The sequence below is a fragment of the Dermatophagoides farinae genome, chromosome 9 (genome assembly GCF_024713945.1).
Source record: "Dermatophagoides farinae isolate YC_2012a chromosome 9, ASM2471394v1, whole genome shotgun sequence".
NCBI lineage: Eukaryota > Metazoa > Arthropoda > Arachnida > Sarcoptiformes > Pyroglyphidae > Dermatophagoides > Dermatophagoides farinae.
Genome location: NC_134685.1, coordinates 2,514,657 through 2,533,668, shown reverse-complemented (window position 1 = coordinate 2,533,668; position 19,012 = coordinate 2,514,657). Strand labels below are relative to the sequence as shown.

The 19,012-nt window shown below is 30.6% G+C and overlaps 1 protein-coding gene across 8 annotated transcripts; it reads left to right on the top strand.

Annotated features, from left to right (window-relative positions):
- Positions 1 to 73: 73 nt before the first annotated feature.
- LOC124497762 (uncharacterized) lies at positions 74 to 14,510 on the top strand. 8 transcript variants are annotated; one of them, XM_075733903.1, is made up of 20 exons: positions 74 to 1,437; positions 6,366 to 6,636; positions 9,297 to 9,349; positions 9,441 to 9,467; positions 9,614 to 9,649; positions 9,761 to 9,823; positions 10,312 to 10,365; positions 10,491 to 10,589; positions 10,655 to 10,735; positions 11,067 to 11,154; positions 11,218 to 11,261; positions 11,359 to 11,562; positions 12,071 to 12,089; positions 12,157 to 12,174; positions 12,264 to 12,281; positions 12,348 to 12,374; positions 12,528 to 12,667; positions 12,724 to 12,768; positions 12,859 to 12,951; positions 14,213 to 14,510. In XM_075733903.1, exons 1-20 carry the CDS (start codon positions 670 to 672, stop codon positions 14,336 to 14,338), a joined length of 2,274 nt encoding a protein of 757 aa, XP_075590018.1. In that variant the 5' UTR covers positions 74 to 669; the 3' UTR covers positions 14,339 to 14,510. The 8 variants fall into 8 exon arrangements, 6 of the variants coding, with proteins under 6 accessions (XP_075590018.1, XP_075590017.1, XP_075590022.1 ...); XM_075733902.1 differs by lacking the exon at positions 10,312 to 10,365 and adding an exon at positions 10,028 to 10,096; XR_012832405.1 differs by lacking the exons at positions 10,312 to 10,365; positions 14,213 to 14,510 and adding an exon at positions 10,028 to 10,096 and having other exon boundaries at positions 11,359 to 11,566.
- Positions 14,511 to 19,012: the final 4,502 nt, after the last annotated feature.

The window sequence follows — 19,012 nt, the reverse complement described above, 5'->3', positions numbered from 1 at the left end:
ATAGTATTACGGAATGGAACAACAACAACGGACTGATATCAATTTTTCAAAAAAAAAAAACCACTGGATCATTGTTGATAGTGGTGGTGGTGGTGGTTGTTGTTGTTGTTGTTGGTGGCTTCTTTCGAAACGAAAAAAAAACAAACCACAGGAATGCTAAAAGCTAGCTAGTTTTTTTTTCCATCTTTTCATTTCTGTCCATTTCGTTGTCGGTCTTATTTCTTCTTGTTCTTTGAATTTAGTTTTTGAAATTTTTTTTTTTTTTTGTGCTGTTGTGTTGGTGTGACTCTCTTAGTTCAAAGCAAATATATAACGAGCGTTCATCATCATCATTAGTTTTTTTTTGCAGTGATTCAAACTTTTCTTAAATCATCATACTGAGACGAAAACTATTTACCGATTCATTCAGTTTTTTGATTTCGAATATTCTGGTCTGTGTGTGTGTGTGTGTGCAGTTTTTTTTTTGTCGCAAAAATCGAATCGAATAAGAATTTCTATTTCAACGTGTCTGTGTGTTTGGTGTTTTTTTTTTTTTTTTTGGCGCCATTGTCTACCGCATTTTTTTTGTTTCTTTGTTTTTTGTTTTATTTTTTTTCAAAAAATTCTACTGGACCATGTGATCCATTGTTTGTTTTCTTACAAGCAAAAAGAATAAAGAAAAATTCCAAAATGCGACCAACAATCGAACAACGTTCGAATAATGATGATGAAGGTGGTGGCGGTGGTGGTGGTGATGGTAGTAATCGTCATCTTTATGATGACAATTCATCACCAAAATTACGTCAGAATTCAATCGATCCATTATTGATCAATAATGGTAACAACAATAAACAACGTAATAATATATTATCATCATTTAGATTTCAATTACCACCATTATCAGCATTATTACGACCATCATCAACATCATCATCATTGCCATCGCCAACATCATCTAGTCCATCGAAATCTTCATTCAATAATAATAGAAAGAATCGGGATTATCAACCAAATGATAATAATAATAAATTGTCTTCTTGTAAATCTTCATCATCATCATCATCATCATTATCATCAATGGCAATGATAATAACATTTTTTATTATGATTATAATAATCATTGCAACAATATCATTCAATTCATTTAATCATCTAAGGAATCGTATTGATCAATTGGAACAAAAATATTCATTACTTGAATCTAGAATCATTTCTAATCATCAATGGCAACCACAATCGATTGATGATGATGATGATGATGATAATTCTATTGTAGCACAAGAATCATTTGATCAATTAATATCCGATATAATTGATGAATGGCAATTACGGCAACATAAAAATGAAATTGATTTCATCATCGAAGATGATAATGACATCGATGCTGCTGCTGCTGATGATGATACGAAACAAAAATTGAAAAAATTTCATAATCGATTCGAACAACTAGTACAAATGGTGAGTACAGATTGTTTTTCTTTTTTCGTTTGAATTTTTTCTGCCTTGATGATGACCAAAGAGAATTTTTTTTTTTCAAATCAAATGATAATCGGCTTCGTATTTCTAAAAAAGGAAAAAAAAATTTGCACTGACCTTTGACCTGAAGCAAATTATACATCTTGGCCTTCGATGTTTGCATCGTTTCTATTTTCTATTTTTTTTGAAAGAGAAAAAAAACAAACAAACAAAACCACAAATTGTTAACCTTCGTCTTCGTTCATATTCATACTGGTTGTGTTTATGTGTATCCAATCCCCAACAATAAAATGGATACATCTATCAATCATCAAAGAGAGAAAAAAAAAATTTTCTTTTTCGGTTGATATCATCATCATCACCATTCTTGTTTCATTCGATAAGCTATGGCGGCATAATCTTACATGGAAATATTAAATCAATCAATCAATCATTTTTTGTTTCACATGGTTTATCGTTGTGGTTTTGTTTGTTTTTTGATTGGTTTTTTTACATTTCGATGATAGATGTTCAAAAATGATGTTTGTGTTTGTGTTTGTGTTCGTACATGCATGCATGGACAAATACAAACATTTTGTTTTTCGTTCGATATACACATTCGATATGATATATATACTTATCATTATTGCGAATCAAAAAAATGATGATGATATGTTTCATAAATATATGATGATTGCGAAAATGATATGGCAGTAAAATTCGAATGATCTCGATTCGAATAAGTTTGAATTCGAACGATGATGGTGATGATGATGATGATTATTTTTTTTTCAATCATTTTTCATAAATAAAATTTAAATAGAAAAAAAAGTTTCGATTTTAAACAATCGATTTTTGATTATCTATCTATCGTGTTTCGGTGTGTGTGTGTGTATCAATATGCCATGTGTCTGTTTTTTTTTGTTTTGTTTAACATTCCAAACTCGTCCATGGCCAATAAATGAAATTCAGATTCCAGGAAGAATAACAGAATTCATTGTTGATTATGATGATACGAATTTTGTTTCAAATGTATTTTTGCGAATGGATTCGTTTTGGAATTTCAACAAAAACAACAACAACGACAACAAAATTTTTCTGTCTTTTTCTCTCTCGTTTTTCACATTCATATCCATATTGAATTGATGGAAAAAAATTGAAAAAAAAATTTTTTTTTCAATTTTCTGATCATTCAACGAATGATGACGATGATGATGATGAAGGATAAAAGAAAAAAAAACGAAAGATTCGATCGACGAATGATGATGGCTTATATTTTGCTAGTTAGTCACGTTCATTTCATTTCATTTTTCATCTTTTTCTTGGTATCTTGCTTGGCGTGCGTTTTTTTTCTCTCTTTCTCTTTGAATACACAAACTTTTGGTTCTTGGATTCTTTTTGGTTTTTTTTTGTTATTTTTCGATTGAATTCTGTGTGTGTGTGTGTGTGCGTGTATTGAACTCGCACATCAATTTTGGCGTGTTATCAAAGTGTTCAAAAATGTTATTATTGTTATAGTTGAAAAAAAACTCAAAAATAGAAAAACCAAAAAAAGAAAAGAAAAGAATCCAGAACCCTCGGTAAAAATCGGAAGTTAAAAAAAATCAACAACAAATGGTGTTTGTTGTTTGTTATTTGAACAACAACAACAACAACAACAAAAAATTCATTCACAGACCATTCATTCATTCATTCTGGCTATTGAAACATTCAATGTGTGATGATGTTCAATGTTTATTTGTTTGATTTCATCTGATCTGAATGAGAGAGAAAAAAAAAAAAAACAAAACACCAGACACCATTAGAAATCGAAGCTCAAACCACCACCATATGTATGATTTGTAATTTCAATTAATTCTTTTTTTAGTATTTTTTTTCTTTTCTGTTGACCCCGTCATAATGATACTGGTGGTTGTGGTGATGGTGGTGACGGTGGTGGTGGTTGTAAATAATTGACGCACACGGCCATAACCCTATATCATAGAGGTCATCATCATCATTATCATCCATAATCGTAGAGTGTGTGTGTGTGTAAGTGTATGAGGCACGAAACTAGAATAACTACCCCCCAAAAATAAATGAAAAAAAAACCGGAGTCATCATCAGGTTCTCGAATGACAATCATTCATTCATTCATTCATTCACTGATATGAATATGGTGGTAACTTGATCATTTTTTTTTCTTGTTCTTATTGAGCTTTGAATTTGAATTTTTCTTCAAGTTCAAGTTTTTTATTTTCCCATATCTCTTTTTTATTGATATTCAATCAATCGAATCAAACAGACAGACACACAAACCGAGAGAGAGAGATAGAAATCCCATTAAAATTGACCATTTTAAACAATAAAATTGAATGTCATCTATGAACGACCATGTCTCTCTTTATTTTCCGGTTCATTAATTTTAATTTGAATTTAAAATTCTTTGAACAACACCAGAAGAAAAAAAACAAAATTAAATCGCTTAAATTGAATTGTCGAAAAAAAAAATTCTACGTTGGTGGCGATGATGTATGTGTTTTGTGATTGTCGTGTACAAAAAAGAAATCATTGCCAATGACGATTCTGTATGTTTTTTTTTTCTATCTTTTTACTGGAGAAATTGTTGTCCAGAGAATTAAATGAGATGCAAAAAAAACGACAACAACAAGAAACCAAACAAAGAAGCTTAACCAGTTTGAACTATGCACATACACACACACACCAATCTCAAAAACACCCGTGATGGATTTTTACTGTCTCTCCATCTCCTTCTCTATATTTGATCTACAATTCGGTGCGATTTACTGTTTTTTTATTTTCAATGTACGAAATTTATTTTCGATTTTGAATAAATTACTATTCGCATACACACATATTATTCTGTCTGTATTAGGGAAAAAAAAACAAACACTGAATTCTGGATTCAGGAACCGAAAATATTCATTCAATGATCACGATCATCATCATCATCGTGATTAATTTTGATTAATTTTCAAATCTTTTCGTTTCATTTGAAATATCGCACACACACACACACACACAATATTATTAATTAGCTTGAAATTGGGATCGACAATTTTTGCTTGGTTAAGTTTTTTTTCGTTTTGTTCGTTCATATATGATGCCTGATGTCTCTCTCTATGTCTATTTCACTGAACTCGACTAGACAATGAAATGTGGACCAATGCAAAAAAAAAATTGGTTATCTATCTCTCTCTATTGTGGAAGAAAAAAAAGTCCAGCCCGGAATATTTGTCATTTCATTGTGCATTTTGTTGCAACAACAACAACGACGATGACGACAAAAAAAGCTGAAAAATTATTTATTAGCAATCGGGAATTAGAAGAAAAACTTTTTTGTTTTTGTTTTTCATTGAATTTTCAGTTCACTTGGTCTCTGTGTGTGTGTGTTTATGATAGCTGGCTGCTTGGTTGGTTGGTTGGTTGGGCCAATTCCCATTTGGTCCAATGTTTTTCTTTTTCGAGAAACAAAAGATTTTCTTTTCTCTCTTTCTTTTTTGGTTTGTTGTAAAATTTTCAATTACTTAAAAAAAACTTTTGAAACAGAAACAACAACAACAACATCGACGAATTCTTAATGAATCAAATTTCATTTCTTATGAGAAAAAAAAGTTGCAGCTTTTGATTCTTGCTATATTGTTGTGGCGGTGGTGGATTTTGAATTTTTTTTCCTTTTTTTTTTGATTCAAAATAATTGATTGAATGTAGAATTTTGTAAAAAAAAAAGTTTCTGTCGCTGTTGCCCACCAACGTCGATACATTAAAGTGAAAATGAACGAAAAAAAAAATTTCAATTTTCAATTGAAATATTCTCTGGTTGAATTTGCAAAAAAAAAAAAAAATGGTGAATATATTCTTTATTTGTTCGTGTGTGTGTGTGTGTGTGTGTCTGTGTTTCGTTTTGTATATGTAATATCATCAGAATCATAAATGGTGATTCTGATGATTCTGATTCTGATGATGATGATGATATTAATGATGTGTGTGTGTGTGTGAATTAAATTCACAATTTCTGTTTAATTTTTTTCCATCTCACACACACTCTCTCATTCTCTTTTGTTGTTGTTGAAAAGAATCATCATACACAGAATATTCTGGCATCAATAATGATGATGATGATGATGATGATGGGTTTTTTTTGAACGCTTTTCATCATGATTACATTCAATGCGAAACATTTTCCAATTTACCAATTTTTTTCTCATATTCTCTCATTCGTATCAATCATCATTATTGATTTAATAATTCAATTCTTGAGTCTAGTAGTGTGAAAATTTTTCAATTTTTTTTTTGATTCTTTAATAGCTTTTTTTCCTTGCAATTGATGTTTATGAGTATGGTGTGTGTGTGGTGTGGTGTTTGAATGGTGATTGACAGTTTACAGTGTTTAATGTTTGTTGTTAATACAGAATAATTGATTGATTCAAATGAAATGAAATGGCGAAAAAAAAGAAAAATCATCCGGTTCATAAATGGATAGATTTACAATGGGAATCTTTTATCCATCCAGCCACACACACACGCATAAAAAACAAACAATGTGGATAATGGATATTCTATGGGGGTGGCTGTAGACAATTCTTTTTTTTTCATTGAAAGAATCGAAAAAAAAACCTGGAAGCCATCATTTTTTTATGCGTGTGTGTGTGTGTGTTTTCAATTACAGCTGGATACCAATTTTTTTTTTACAGAATTCGGTCATGAAAAAAAATGAAATTATTCCATGAATAGAATAGAATGATTGTCTATTTCCATTTTTCAAATTTACAACCAAAAAAAAAAAAAGAATCCATGTCAATTGCAGACCGGCCAATTATCGTCATCGTCATCCGAGTAGTAGAATTAATTATGATGAAATTCTTTGAATTATTCTGACCACCAATGTTGATTAATTATTATTTGTTGATTTCATTTTACACTAACTACAGAGTTTTCAACGATTTTTGGATTACAATTTACGATTACAATCATCATCATCATTGCCTACATCATTGAATGACAACCAAACTCATCATCAATCATCATCAACATCATCGTCGTCGTCGTCGTCGTCATATGAGCAACAAATTTATCGTTTCCGTCGTGAAGCCATTTTACCATCATCAATCAATAATAACCATAACCAAAATCCAAATCATAATCAATTTGGCGGTACAAATGGTGGCGCTGGTAGTTATTCACAATGTATCTGTCCGCCTGGTAAGTATAGTAGAAAACGTTTATGTTTGTTTCAAATTTTATATTTGCACACCAATTTTGACCTTTGACATAAACTGTCATGGTTTATGTATAAAGTGAATGTCATCCAATTAGTACTTGAATTTATATATATATGTTGATGATGACACAATCAAAGAAAAAAAAAATGATCAAATCATCATTTAATTGGCTCATTTATATATAAAATGAACATGATGATGATGATTATTATTATTGTCAAATAATAATTGATTGATTCATTTCCGGACGTTTAACATTCACATACAGAATGATGATGATGATGATGAAAAATAGAAACAAAAAAAAGCCAATCTTGTGTTTGATGATTATCTCTCTCTCTCTTTATATTTCTCTCGTGAGATTCAAATCAAATGCAACATTTTGTGATGTGCATAGATACAGGACAGACGGCTTGATTTTTTTTTCTCGAAATCCATAAGCCATAAATAAATATATGGAGTGAGAGAGTGATGACTGCCAAATGATGATGATGATGATCTATAATCTAGGTTTTCACATTTTAGCCATGGTTTTCATCATCATCATCACGACGATGATGATGATGATGATAATGATGGTTTATTCATCATTAATCTATATGTTAAAGTTTTGAATTTTATTCTACTAACAGCAACAGCCACAGCAGCAGCAGCAGCATCTCTCATGAATATTTCACTGGTGTCATATGTCATGATATGTTTTTTTCGTTTTTTTTTTTGATATTTTGAGATGTGATGATGATGACATTTTGAAATCAAAATTCAAAAAATTTTTCCTTTGATTAATAGCAGTTGTTGTTGTTGTTGGATGTCGTCCTTTGACACTTGATGATGATTGAAATAATTTTGAATAAAATGAAAAGTGTTTCAATGTTTCAAAAAGTTTTTGGTTGTGTAAGTGTGTGTGTGTGTTCATTTTGATTTTTCGTCATCAAAAATTTAACGAGAAATTTCCTAGAAATTTTTTTTTTGTCTCTAGAAAAGTAATAAGCAAAGTGTACATTGTTTTGATGATGGTGGTGAACAAATTGTGATTATTATGTTCATGGATGACATTTATCGTTGTTGTTGTTGAAATGAAATGAAATGAAATGAAAAACAAAACAAAACAAACAAAGAAGAAAAAAAAGAGATTGAATTCCCTATATATGATGGATGTGATGAGAATATATCTGATTGGTTCACATCTGTATCATTCAATTTTTTTTCACAGAATGTTGTACATACACACACATGTAATATCTCTGCTTTTGTTTTGTTGTTCATTGTTTTTTTGGTTGATGACATTCTCATCATCATCATCAAAGTGGAATTGAAATTCGACGCTATAAATAAATTTTTTTCCGTTAATATTCCCTTGTTGTTTTCATCACCTATTTAACATCAAACTAATGATGATGATGATGATGATGATGATAGTAATCGAGAATATTGAATTTCCGTGTAACAAGCAAGCAAGAACAGAATGAATGTTCCCATTTTTTGCATTTCTGTATATGGAAAATTGAAAAAGAATTCAAATTGGTTACAGTTTGAATTTATCTATCTCTGTCTCTGTCTTTTTTCTTCTCTCAATTCGATCATCGTCATCATTATCAAAGGGCATCGACATTTCATTGACAAATTCATTTCACATAATAGACATACTTGAGTATATTGTACATTTTCATTGAATTGAAATAGTTTTTGCTGTCGTTGTTGTTGTTGTTGTTTTTTCAATCTGTTCTTAATGATTCAATTTCTCGTTTGATTTGTTTGTTTGTTTTTAATCACATAATGATGATGATGATGATGATCATGACCGCAACCACATACAATTAGTAAATGATGGCAGTGTTTTTTTTCTGGATTCTTGATTCTTTTCTTTTGATTTTTAATGAATGAATGAAGGAATGGAAATGGATGATGAAACTGAACATACACACACACACCCACACAAAACATCATCATCAATGGATCGATTCATGAAAATATAAAATTCTAGATAAAAAACAAACAAAACGAAAATTCCATTGAACTCGTACTAGCAATCGTAGTAGTACAGTAGTGTGCACAGCAAAATCATCTTAATGATTTGCCCATTTATAGTTTGATCAATGTTCATGGTGAGAGAGGTAATATTATACCCCGGTCGACAAATTCCGATAAGCTAAACATTGAATGAAAAAGATAAAAAAAAATGAGAAAATTTCAGTTATCCCAACAAAAAAACTGTGTGTGTGTTTGTTGTAGTTGTATTTTTATTGATTATATCATTAAGGTTGGTTGGTTAGCTGGTTGATTGTAACTTTGACTTTGACTTTGATTTTTTTTTTGCTGTTGTTGTTATTCTTTCTGTTGTTGAGATAGCAGAATTTGAATTACATTTTGGATCAAAAAAAAAAAAAAATCATGGCCAATTTAGCCCATTATTTTCTCATTGTCTGTCTTTGTCTGTGTGTGTGTGTGTGTGTGTGTGTTTTTTCGTATTCATTTCATTTCATTTATTTGATGATCTAGATACGATAAGATAAACATGAAAATGCACTGGTTTGCATTTAGATGCGAATTTTTTTTTTCATAATGTGAAATTTTTTTTTCTTTTTCTGAAAATTTCCATTTTTTTTCTTCTCACTTTCCATCTCTATCTTTAAATCAAAGGTCCAAGAGGAAAACGCGGAAAACGTGGATTAGCCGGAGAACCCGGTAATGTGGTAAGTTTGTTTTATGAAACTAAATTCTTGTCTTGTGTTCCGATTTCCATACTATAATATTGATCATTTCCATTTCTAACAATATCTTTAGGGTGCTCCGGGAAAGCCTGGGTTTCCGGTGAGATTTTTGTCTTCTTTTTCTTCTTCTTCTTCTTCTTGATGTGTGAAATTAATTTTTCCTTTTCAAAATCTCTTTATCTATTTCATTTTTCCTTCAAATTTTTTTTTCTCTTGATAAATTGATTAATAATCGATATAAATCAGGGAGCCATGGGTATTGATGGCCCTAAAGGAGAACCGGTACGATTATATTGATCTTTTCTTTCTTTTTCCATTTTCCAACGATGATGATGATGATGAATCAGCAGAAAATTAATTAATTAATTCTATTTATCCATATATAAATATTAGGGCGAAAAAGGTGACAAAGGTGACAAAGGTGAAAGTGGCCTTGATGTTATCACTACTTCAAAGGTAAATAAAATAGGTTCCGGTCATTGTTTTATTGATCATGGCCACACACATACACACAAAAAAACTCACACAGTGAAAATCTGATTTTTTTTTTTATTTTTTTGGTTTTTTGATTTTTGATTTTTGTTTTTTGCCTTTTTTTTCATTGGTTATAAATTCATTTTTTTCACTACCCCCAACAACAACAACAACAACAACAAAAAGGGCGTCAAACGATCAGTGACAAGATTACGTGGTGGTACACTTGGTTATGCTGAATTGATTGCCATCAAGGTATTTGTGTGACCCGGTTATTTTTTTTCTGTTCTGTTTCATTCTGTTTTTGTTTATTTCCGCTAATTTTTTTTTCTATTTCAAACACCACAAACAAACAAAACAAACACACAAAAATTTTCTTTGCTCATCTAATCTGACTTTTTTTATAACCACAAATAATCTGTTTTTCTCTTAATCTGATTATTAAAAAAAAATTTGCTAACAAAAAAAAGGGACTTGCTTCAATGGGCCTAATTGCTACTCCTCGTGATATACTTTTAATGAAAGTGAGTCACACATACACACACATTGTGTAACAGTCTTGTTTTCGTTTTTTCTACTACTTTTTTCTGATTTTTTTCGTTTTTTTTTAATTTAATATTAATTTGTTGTTGTTGTTGTTCAATAATAGGGCGAACCAGGGCCTGCCGGTCCCCCCGGTCCACCCGGAAATCAGGGTCCGACCGGACTTCCGGGTTTTGATGGTCGAATCGGGTTACCTGGGGATCCGGTATGATATTCATTCTATTTTTGTTTGTTTTTCATAAATTTTTCACAATTTTTTTTTATAAAAAGGGCCCCCCCGGTCCAATTGGTCCAATGGGGCCAATCGGACCCCCCGGGCCATTAGGAAAAGATGGATTACAAGGACCAAAGGTTAGTCATTTGAAATTCTTTATTTATTTTTCGATTCTTGTTTTTTTGTTTTGTTTGCTTGGTTGGTTGCAATGTTTGGCAGCGGTAGCCGTTTTTGATATCATTTTTCATTTTATTCGAGATTAGTTTGAACACAAAAAAAGAATTTTGTCAGAATAATCGTTTTTCATTCATTCATTCCTTTTCCAATGAAAAAAAATGAAAAGAAATTGATCGATATTTTTTCTCTTTTATTATTATCCGATGCTTTCCATGGATCGTTTGGTTTGTGTATATGTGTGTGTGTGTGTTTTATTGTTGTTGTTGTTCAAAATGATAAATGAATAAAAAGGGAGAAAAAGGTGAAAAAGGTGAACGAGGTCTAACAACAACATTGGATGGTAATGCTTTTCCAACCGGATTTATTGAAGGACCAGCCGGTAAATTTTTTCTGTGAAAAAAAGATACAGTTATCATGATGAATATTAATTATATATAAATAGGTCCACCTGGGCAACCAGGTCCTGCCGGTCCTGCCGGTCGTAAGGTATTATTATTTTACAAAGTTTTTGTAGTATTAGTAGCGGTAGTAGTTGATGATGTTGAAAAATTGATGTTTTGTCATCAAAAAACAAAAAAAATAGGGCGATATTGGATTACCCGGACCTGCGGGTGAACACGGACAAAAAGGTGAAAAAGGTGATCGTGGTAAACGTGGTAAAAGGGTTTGTATTTCATTTTCATTTGATTATGATGTGTGGGTGGGTGTGTGTGTCTTGAAAAACATTTCGCATCATCAAAAAAAATTTTTTCCCCCGTTGGAAAACAAACAAAAATCATCGGATTTGGTAAGTAAGTAAAAAAGCAGCATGTGATTTTTTTTCTGTGTGTATGGTTCAATGTTCGATTGTTGATTTTTTATTCATTTTCACCATTTCAATTGACATTTATTTCATTTCATTTCGTTTTTGTTCGCTCTGTCGTTTTTTTTTTAGTTTTTTTTTTCTTTGATTGAAATTGACAATTCACCACACACACATTGGGTTAATTAACTCGCTGTTTCTGTGTGTGTTTTTTTGTTTTTTCATGTCAATCTTCATTACATTTCATTGGTAGTCGTTTTTTTTTCTTTGTCACCCGATCAATTTATTTATTTAGTTTTTTTTTTTTGACGGGAAATGTCAATTTTATTTTCATTTTTCTTCATTTGTTTTTGTTTCTGTTTCATGTTGAATAAAAATAATGACTAAGCATACATTGTTTGTGAATAGTTACTATATGTATTATATATATGTATAAATGATTCAAATTTAATAAAATCATTCTGTTTTTGTTTAATTTCGTTTAATTATTTAGGGCAATACCGGCGATTTAGGTAAGTAAGAAAATATACAGCAAATTTATGTTTGTCTCAATTTATCTATATTTGCACACTAATTTAGGGCCACCGGGAATGATGGGTCAGTTATCATGATTATAACATAAAAATTATTAATGAATAATAATAATTTTATTTTATTTTTTATTTTATTAATGAATATGTTAATAGGTCCACCTGGATTGCCAGGTAAGTAGAAAATATATAGAAAATTTATGTTTGTTTCAATTTATTTATATTTGCACACTAATTTAGGCCCCCCGGGAAAAGCTGGTCAAAAAGGTTTGGAATATATTAGAATTGAGCCATTCACGAATGAGCCATAAACATATGAAAAGTTGGTCTATTTTGAGACCTTTTGTCTGTCTATGGCGGTCGTGAATGGGTTAAAAACAAAAAATTGTTAAAATTCATTTGAAATTTTTTTGATTTTAGGTGATAAAGGTGATCGTGGTAATGGTAATATGGCTAGTATGAGTTTTATGAAATCACCACCCGATTATGAAGCATTTGCTGATCGTTCCGAAATGTCATTTGCTGGTCCACCGGGTCCAGCAGGTCCACCAGGTCCAGCTGTACGTGAATTTGATTGATTTATTTTGTCATTTATTTATTTATCATCTTTTAAAAGGGAAAACCGGGACTTAAAGGTGATTCGGGCCAAAAAGGAGAACAGGTAAGTTTAAATTGTTTTGGGTTCAATTCTCGTTCAATAGATGGCGCTTGTTCATTGTTTATTTAAATTTTTTGTTTTGTTTAATTTCAGGGCGATAAAGGTGAAAATGGACCAATGGGTTTACCTGGACCAACAGGTCCTAAAGGAGAATCAATTAATTCATCGGAATTTCCATTCCGTTCGGTTAGTATATATGGATGAAATGGATGAAACTTGGCTTATATATCTAACTAATAATCTGATTATTTCCAATCTATCTTTATCTTTCTTTCCGTCTGTCTTTTTTTTCACAATGCTTTCACAAATTTGGATTAATTGCCACAAAAATTGATTGATTGATTGATTATCTGGTGTCTAGAAAAAAACTTCAAGTTTTTTTTCGAAATTCTCAAGACACACACGCACACAGAGAGATTTAAATTTCTAGTCATTTTTTTTTTAATTTTCTTGATTTTGCAATATTCAGGGTCCAATCGGTCCAAAAGGTGATTCTGGACCTACGGTATGATTAGATTAGATTAGACCATTATTTTCTATACTAAAAATTTCTAAATATCATCAGGGCAAACCAGGTAAAAAAGGTATCGGTGAAAAAGGCGATAAAGGTGATCAGGTTAGTCAGTTGATTGTGTAAAAAGTTTTTGATTTCGTCATCATCATCATCAAAACAAAAAAAGGGTCTACCTGGATTGGATGCACCATGTCCATTGGGTGAAAATGGTCTTCCATTACCTGGTTGTGGTTCACGTATATCACAAGTATGTTTTTAGAAAAAAAATGAAAACCAGAAATTTAAGAATAAAAAAAAAAATATTCTTACACACCAAAACACACAGTATTCACATCATTCCGGAATATCTTCGTCATTGAATAATAAACAGCCCGATGATTTTGATTATAATGGCCAAATAATTAATTCAATGAATAATCAGATTAATAATTTACGAAAACGTCGCCGTAGTCGTCGTGGTGGTGGTCGTCGTTGATGATGATGTCCATTTGATTGATTTGATTTTTTTTTTAAATTTTATCAATACCATTATACTGCCAGTCATATCATTTGATTGTCCATCGATTGTTATTGAAGAATTTTTATTTCATTTCATTCAATCATTCGTTTTTTTGCTACCTTTTTACATTTGAAAAACCTTTTTAATATTCAAAAAAAAAAAAAAATTTAATCAAATTGTGTCTTTGTGTGTGTGTGTCTGTCCACAAACATATCAATACAATGAATATTTGTTGTTGATCGATATCAATCAATCAATCATCAATTGATTCAATTGGTTTTCTTTTTCCATCCAATTGTAAGCTTTTGCATTTGTTTTTTTTTGTTTGTTGCCGTTTTTTTAAAAAATTGATTTTTTTTTTTGATTTGCCGGCCAAAATTCTAATTTATTCTTGTCTCTCTCTCTCTTTTTGTATTCTTTATTCATGAATTTAGATGAATCCAACAGCACAGGCACGCCGTGCACGACATCAAACACATCATAATAATCAACGTTATAATTTCAATAATCACAACAACAATAATAATAATAATCGTCGAACAATTGCCTTTGAACAATGACCATAAAAAAAAATTTGAAATTGAAATTGAATCAATCAACACACACACACACAATTTCAAATAGAATTCTTCAACTTTTTTTTCGTCATTTCATTTTTTTTCTTTGCTTTTCCTGTAATTTTCACAATTGAATTTTCAAATACAAAAAAAATGATGATATAATCAAATTGTCACCCACATTCATTCATTCATTCATTTATACCTTTTTTTTTCTTCTGGTTTTTTTTCACCCTGATTTATTATCATTATTATGATTGAAATAAACCAAAAAAAAAAAAAAAAAAAATTTTTTTTCCTCATTTCATCATTTCCATGTTCTACGTTATATATATATACATCTTAATTGTGTGCGTAATCGATTGAATAAAAACCAAGTTTATCAACAGGCAGCCAGCCAGCCAGCCATCAAGCAAGCAAGCAACAAGTTATTTGTACACCTGGATAGAAGAAAAACGTTTGTATTTTTTTTTTTTTTTCTTGTTACGAATTTTGTACAATTTTCATCTTTTAATATATTTTTCGTGTGTGTGTAAGTGAATGTTCAATGCCAAAAAAAAAACACTGATGATGATAATAATAATAATAACCTGAATTAATATATATAAAATGAAACACACACACGCATACACAAACACTGATTGCATTTGATTGCCCATTGCCCATTGCCAATTGTATGCATGCATGCATGCATATCAAAACATGGATAGAGATAGATATATGATTTTTATGAATTGAATAGGTATATTATCCATCATCATTTTCAACATATGACAGGCCATGAAGTTTTTCTTTTTCTTTTTATTTTCATGCATTCATAATAATTCCACTGTTTAGCTAAGTGAAGAAAAATTTACACTTTTCTATCTATCTGTGTTGAATGTCCATCATCCACTTGATTATAAAAAAAAAAAAAAATGCCAACCAATTATATGATATAATCTACCGTGTGTGCTGATGCAGTTGCAGTTGCTGTTTGCTGTTGATACGCGTGTATATGAATTTCATTTCAATGTCGAACGTATACCGAAATGAATGGGAAACAAAAAGAGATCACATTTGAATTTTTCAATCGGGGTGGGGGGTGGTGGACGGAAAAATAAAACCAGAAAACCAGAAATTTGAATATAATAATAACAAACATTTAATCGTGTTATTTCTTTTCAATAAACAATCAAATAATAATAATCATCATCAAGGTAGATATGATAATAATGATGATGATGATGATAAATAGCCAGAAAAAAAATGATATGTGACCGGATATATACACCTGTGTGTGTGTGTGTGTGTGTGTGTGTGTGTGTGCGCGTATGCGTCCACGAAATTTATCAAACAAAACAACAAGAATTTTTTTTTTTTGATAAACAACAAAACAAAACAAAACAAAAAAAATTCACACGATCATTCATCGTCCATCATCATCATCATCATCATCATAATCATCAGGATTGGATGATGATGATGATGATGATAATCAAGGTCAAATTAGAATTTAATTTTTTGTTGTTGTTCTCGTTGTTGTTGTTGTTGTTGGAAAATTTTTTTTTTTCATCAATTCTCTTTGTTGTTGTTGTTGTTGATGGTGGTGGTGGTGGTTATTATATAACCAAATCCGAATAAAATAACGAATTTTTGGGTGTGGTTGCACACACACACAGCCATTGGAAAAAACCTGTTGAATTCGGATTTTTTTTTTTAAATAAATGATAAAGAAAATAATAATTTTATGCTAAATAGAATGGTGTGTGTGTGTGCGGTAATTGGTGGCCATTATAATAATAAATTCTAGGCGCCCAAAAAAATCGAAATAATGATGATGATGATGATGAAAAAATCGGAATTATCATCATCATCATCATTGGATATAATACCCGTGGGTTTGTGAAAGTGTGTGTGTGTGTGTTAGTTAGTGTGGATGTGCAATACGCGCTTGCTAGCTAATTTTTGATTGTAAATTATATAGACGATGACTACAATGATGATAATGATGATGAGGAATTTCAAAATTCGCACCTATTTCCACCTCTCTCTCTCTCTCTCTCTCTCTCTCTCTCTCTCTCTCTCTCTCTCTCTCTCTCTCTCTCTCTCTCTCTCTCTCTCTCTCTCTCTCTCTCTCTCTCTCTCTCTCTCTCTCTCTCATTATCGCACCAATATTTTGTTGAAAAAAGATGTGTATTTTTTTCTCCCTTTATTCATTCAATTTATCCATAAATCCGGCTTTCTCTAATCACACCATCTTATTAACTAATGATGATGATGATGATGATGATGGTGATAACTGGTTATTTAGGTGAATTCTTGGAATATTCTAGAAAAAAAAAATTTTTTTCGAGATTATAGTATGACGTGTGTGTGTGTGTCAGAGACGAAAAAAAAAAATATGAAACGAAACGGAAAAAAATTTTTTTTTTTTTTTTTATTTTCACTGATAATCATCATCCACAACAATTTGATGACTACGTCATAACTGTTGAACTGAATGATCATGATGATGTCAAAACAAAATACAAAAAAAAATGTTTTGCTACTTTGTTTATTTCTATGAAAATAAAATAAAAAAAAAACATAAAAAAAACAAACGAATATTCAAGTGCAATGGAAAAAACCATATTATTTGAAATTCAGATTTCATTATCATAAAGTTTCCAACACAACAACAACAACAACAACGACGACGACAAAGTGCGTCCAAAAAATTTTTAGTCCATTTCAGTTGTCATTGTTTTGTTGTTTTTTTTTTCTCATCATAATTAAAAATGTCACCATAATCATCATCATCATAATATATAATTGTATAGTGAGTTGAATGTTGAATACACACATAGATTGACTTGAATGATAATTGTATATATGAATCTTTTTTTCTGGTGCACTAACACACACACACACAATATTCATCAACAGAGTTGAATCATAGTGGATGATGATGATCATTATAATCATTATCATCATGAGTGGACGATGATGATGATGATGATTATAATATTCATTTCAATTATCATCATCATCATTTGGGACAAGATTCAACAACAATGATAGACAGTGGGAACAAGTGAAACTTTTTTGTTTTTGATTCAAAAAAAAAAAATGTTGTTTCTCAATGTCATTGACAATTATGATTATGATGATGATGATGATCATCATCATCATCATTTTTTCATCTTATTCAGTTATGTAATTCGTAATTCTAGATTTTTTTTTTGTCCATTGCGAACACATAAATTTGGAAATCTAGATTTTTTTTCTCCTCACTTAATAACACCACCACCACCGACAACAACAACACACCCACACCATGAAACAATGGTGATGGCCAATGATGATGGTCATGGGTCATGGTTCGTTTGATTTTTTTTGTTTTGTTTTGTTTTTTGTACAATTAAAAATTATATATCATAAAAAAAAGAAAAATAAATGACTGACTGACCATTGCTACACACACACACACACCTTCTATACACTACCCGATTTGTCCATATGGTTCATGGTCATCATAATCATCATCATCATCATGATCATCATTCATAATAATGAGCGACGCCCTGAAATTTTTTTTTGTTGTTGTTGTTGTTGTTGTTTCTTCTTTAATCACTTAACGTTTGCTATGTGATGCAAATATTATATAACATTAAGGGGTAGAGAGGTGTGAACAATGAATGAAAATTGAAAAAAAAATTTTCGATAAAATAAACAAAAAAAATTTTTTTTTTTTTTTCAATCGACCAAACGAAAAATCTTTTGTTTGAAAAACGTTTCAACAACAACAACAACAACAACAAAACTTGCCCATGGAATTGCGCACTAATGGCCTATTGTTTTTTATGTGTGTGTGTGTGTGTTGGTTAGTTATTGTTTATTGTTCTGTTCTGTTTTGTTTTTTTGATTATTGATTTATGGCAAAGCAACACACACACACACACACACACGGAATATTATTTAATAAATCGTGAACAGGTGATGATGATGATGATGGTGTTTATCTATTGAAACATTTCACATTTTAATCATATGAAAGTGTCATTTTTTTCCACCATCTCTCTCTGTGTGTGTGTGTGTGTGTGTGTGGATCACATCAATTTTTTTTTTGTTCCAATACATAGAATCGATTGAATTTCTGAATATTGAAATTTAAAAGAAAAATAACGACAACATCTAATCATCATCATTATAATCAGTGCAAATGTACTAGGATTTTTTTTTTTGGTAAATAGAAAAAACTTTTTTTTTTGTTCTTCTTCTTGATCAAACTAATTTGTTTTGTCCATTACCATTTACCATTTACCATTACCATATCATCATCATTATCATTATCATTGTCTTGAATGATGATAATTTTAAAGTAAAAAAAAAAGAATTGAATTGAAACCAATAAAAAAAACTAAACTAAACTAAACTAACATCATTTGTGTGTGTGTATTATGGCCTATGGCCTCTGGCCAGATGAAATGTTCATTATTAGAGGTTTTGCTTGAATTTTTTTTTTTGTAAAACAAAACAAAAAAAACAAGGTGCTGGTGATGGCGTTGTGTTCTCCACCTACCATTCTTTATATATTATCATCATCATCAATTCGATAGTCCACACACAATCGTGGCTAAAAACAACAACAACCAACAACAGCAACGATCAATGTTTCAAATCTCATCTCCCAATCATCATCATCATCATCATCAT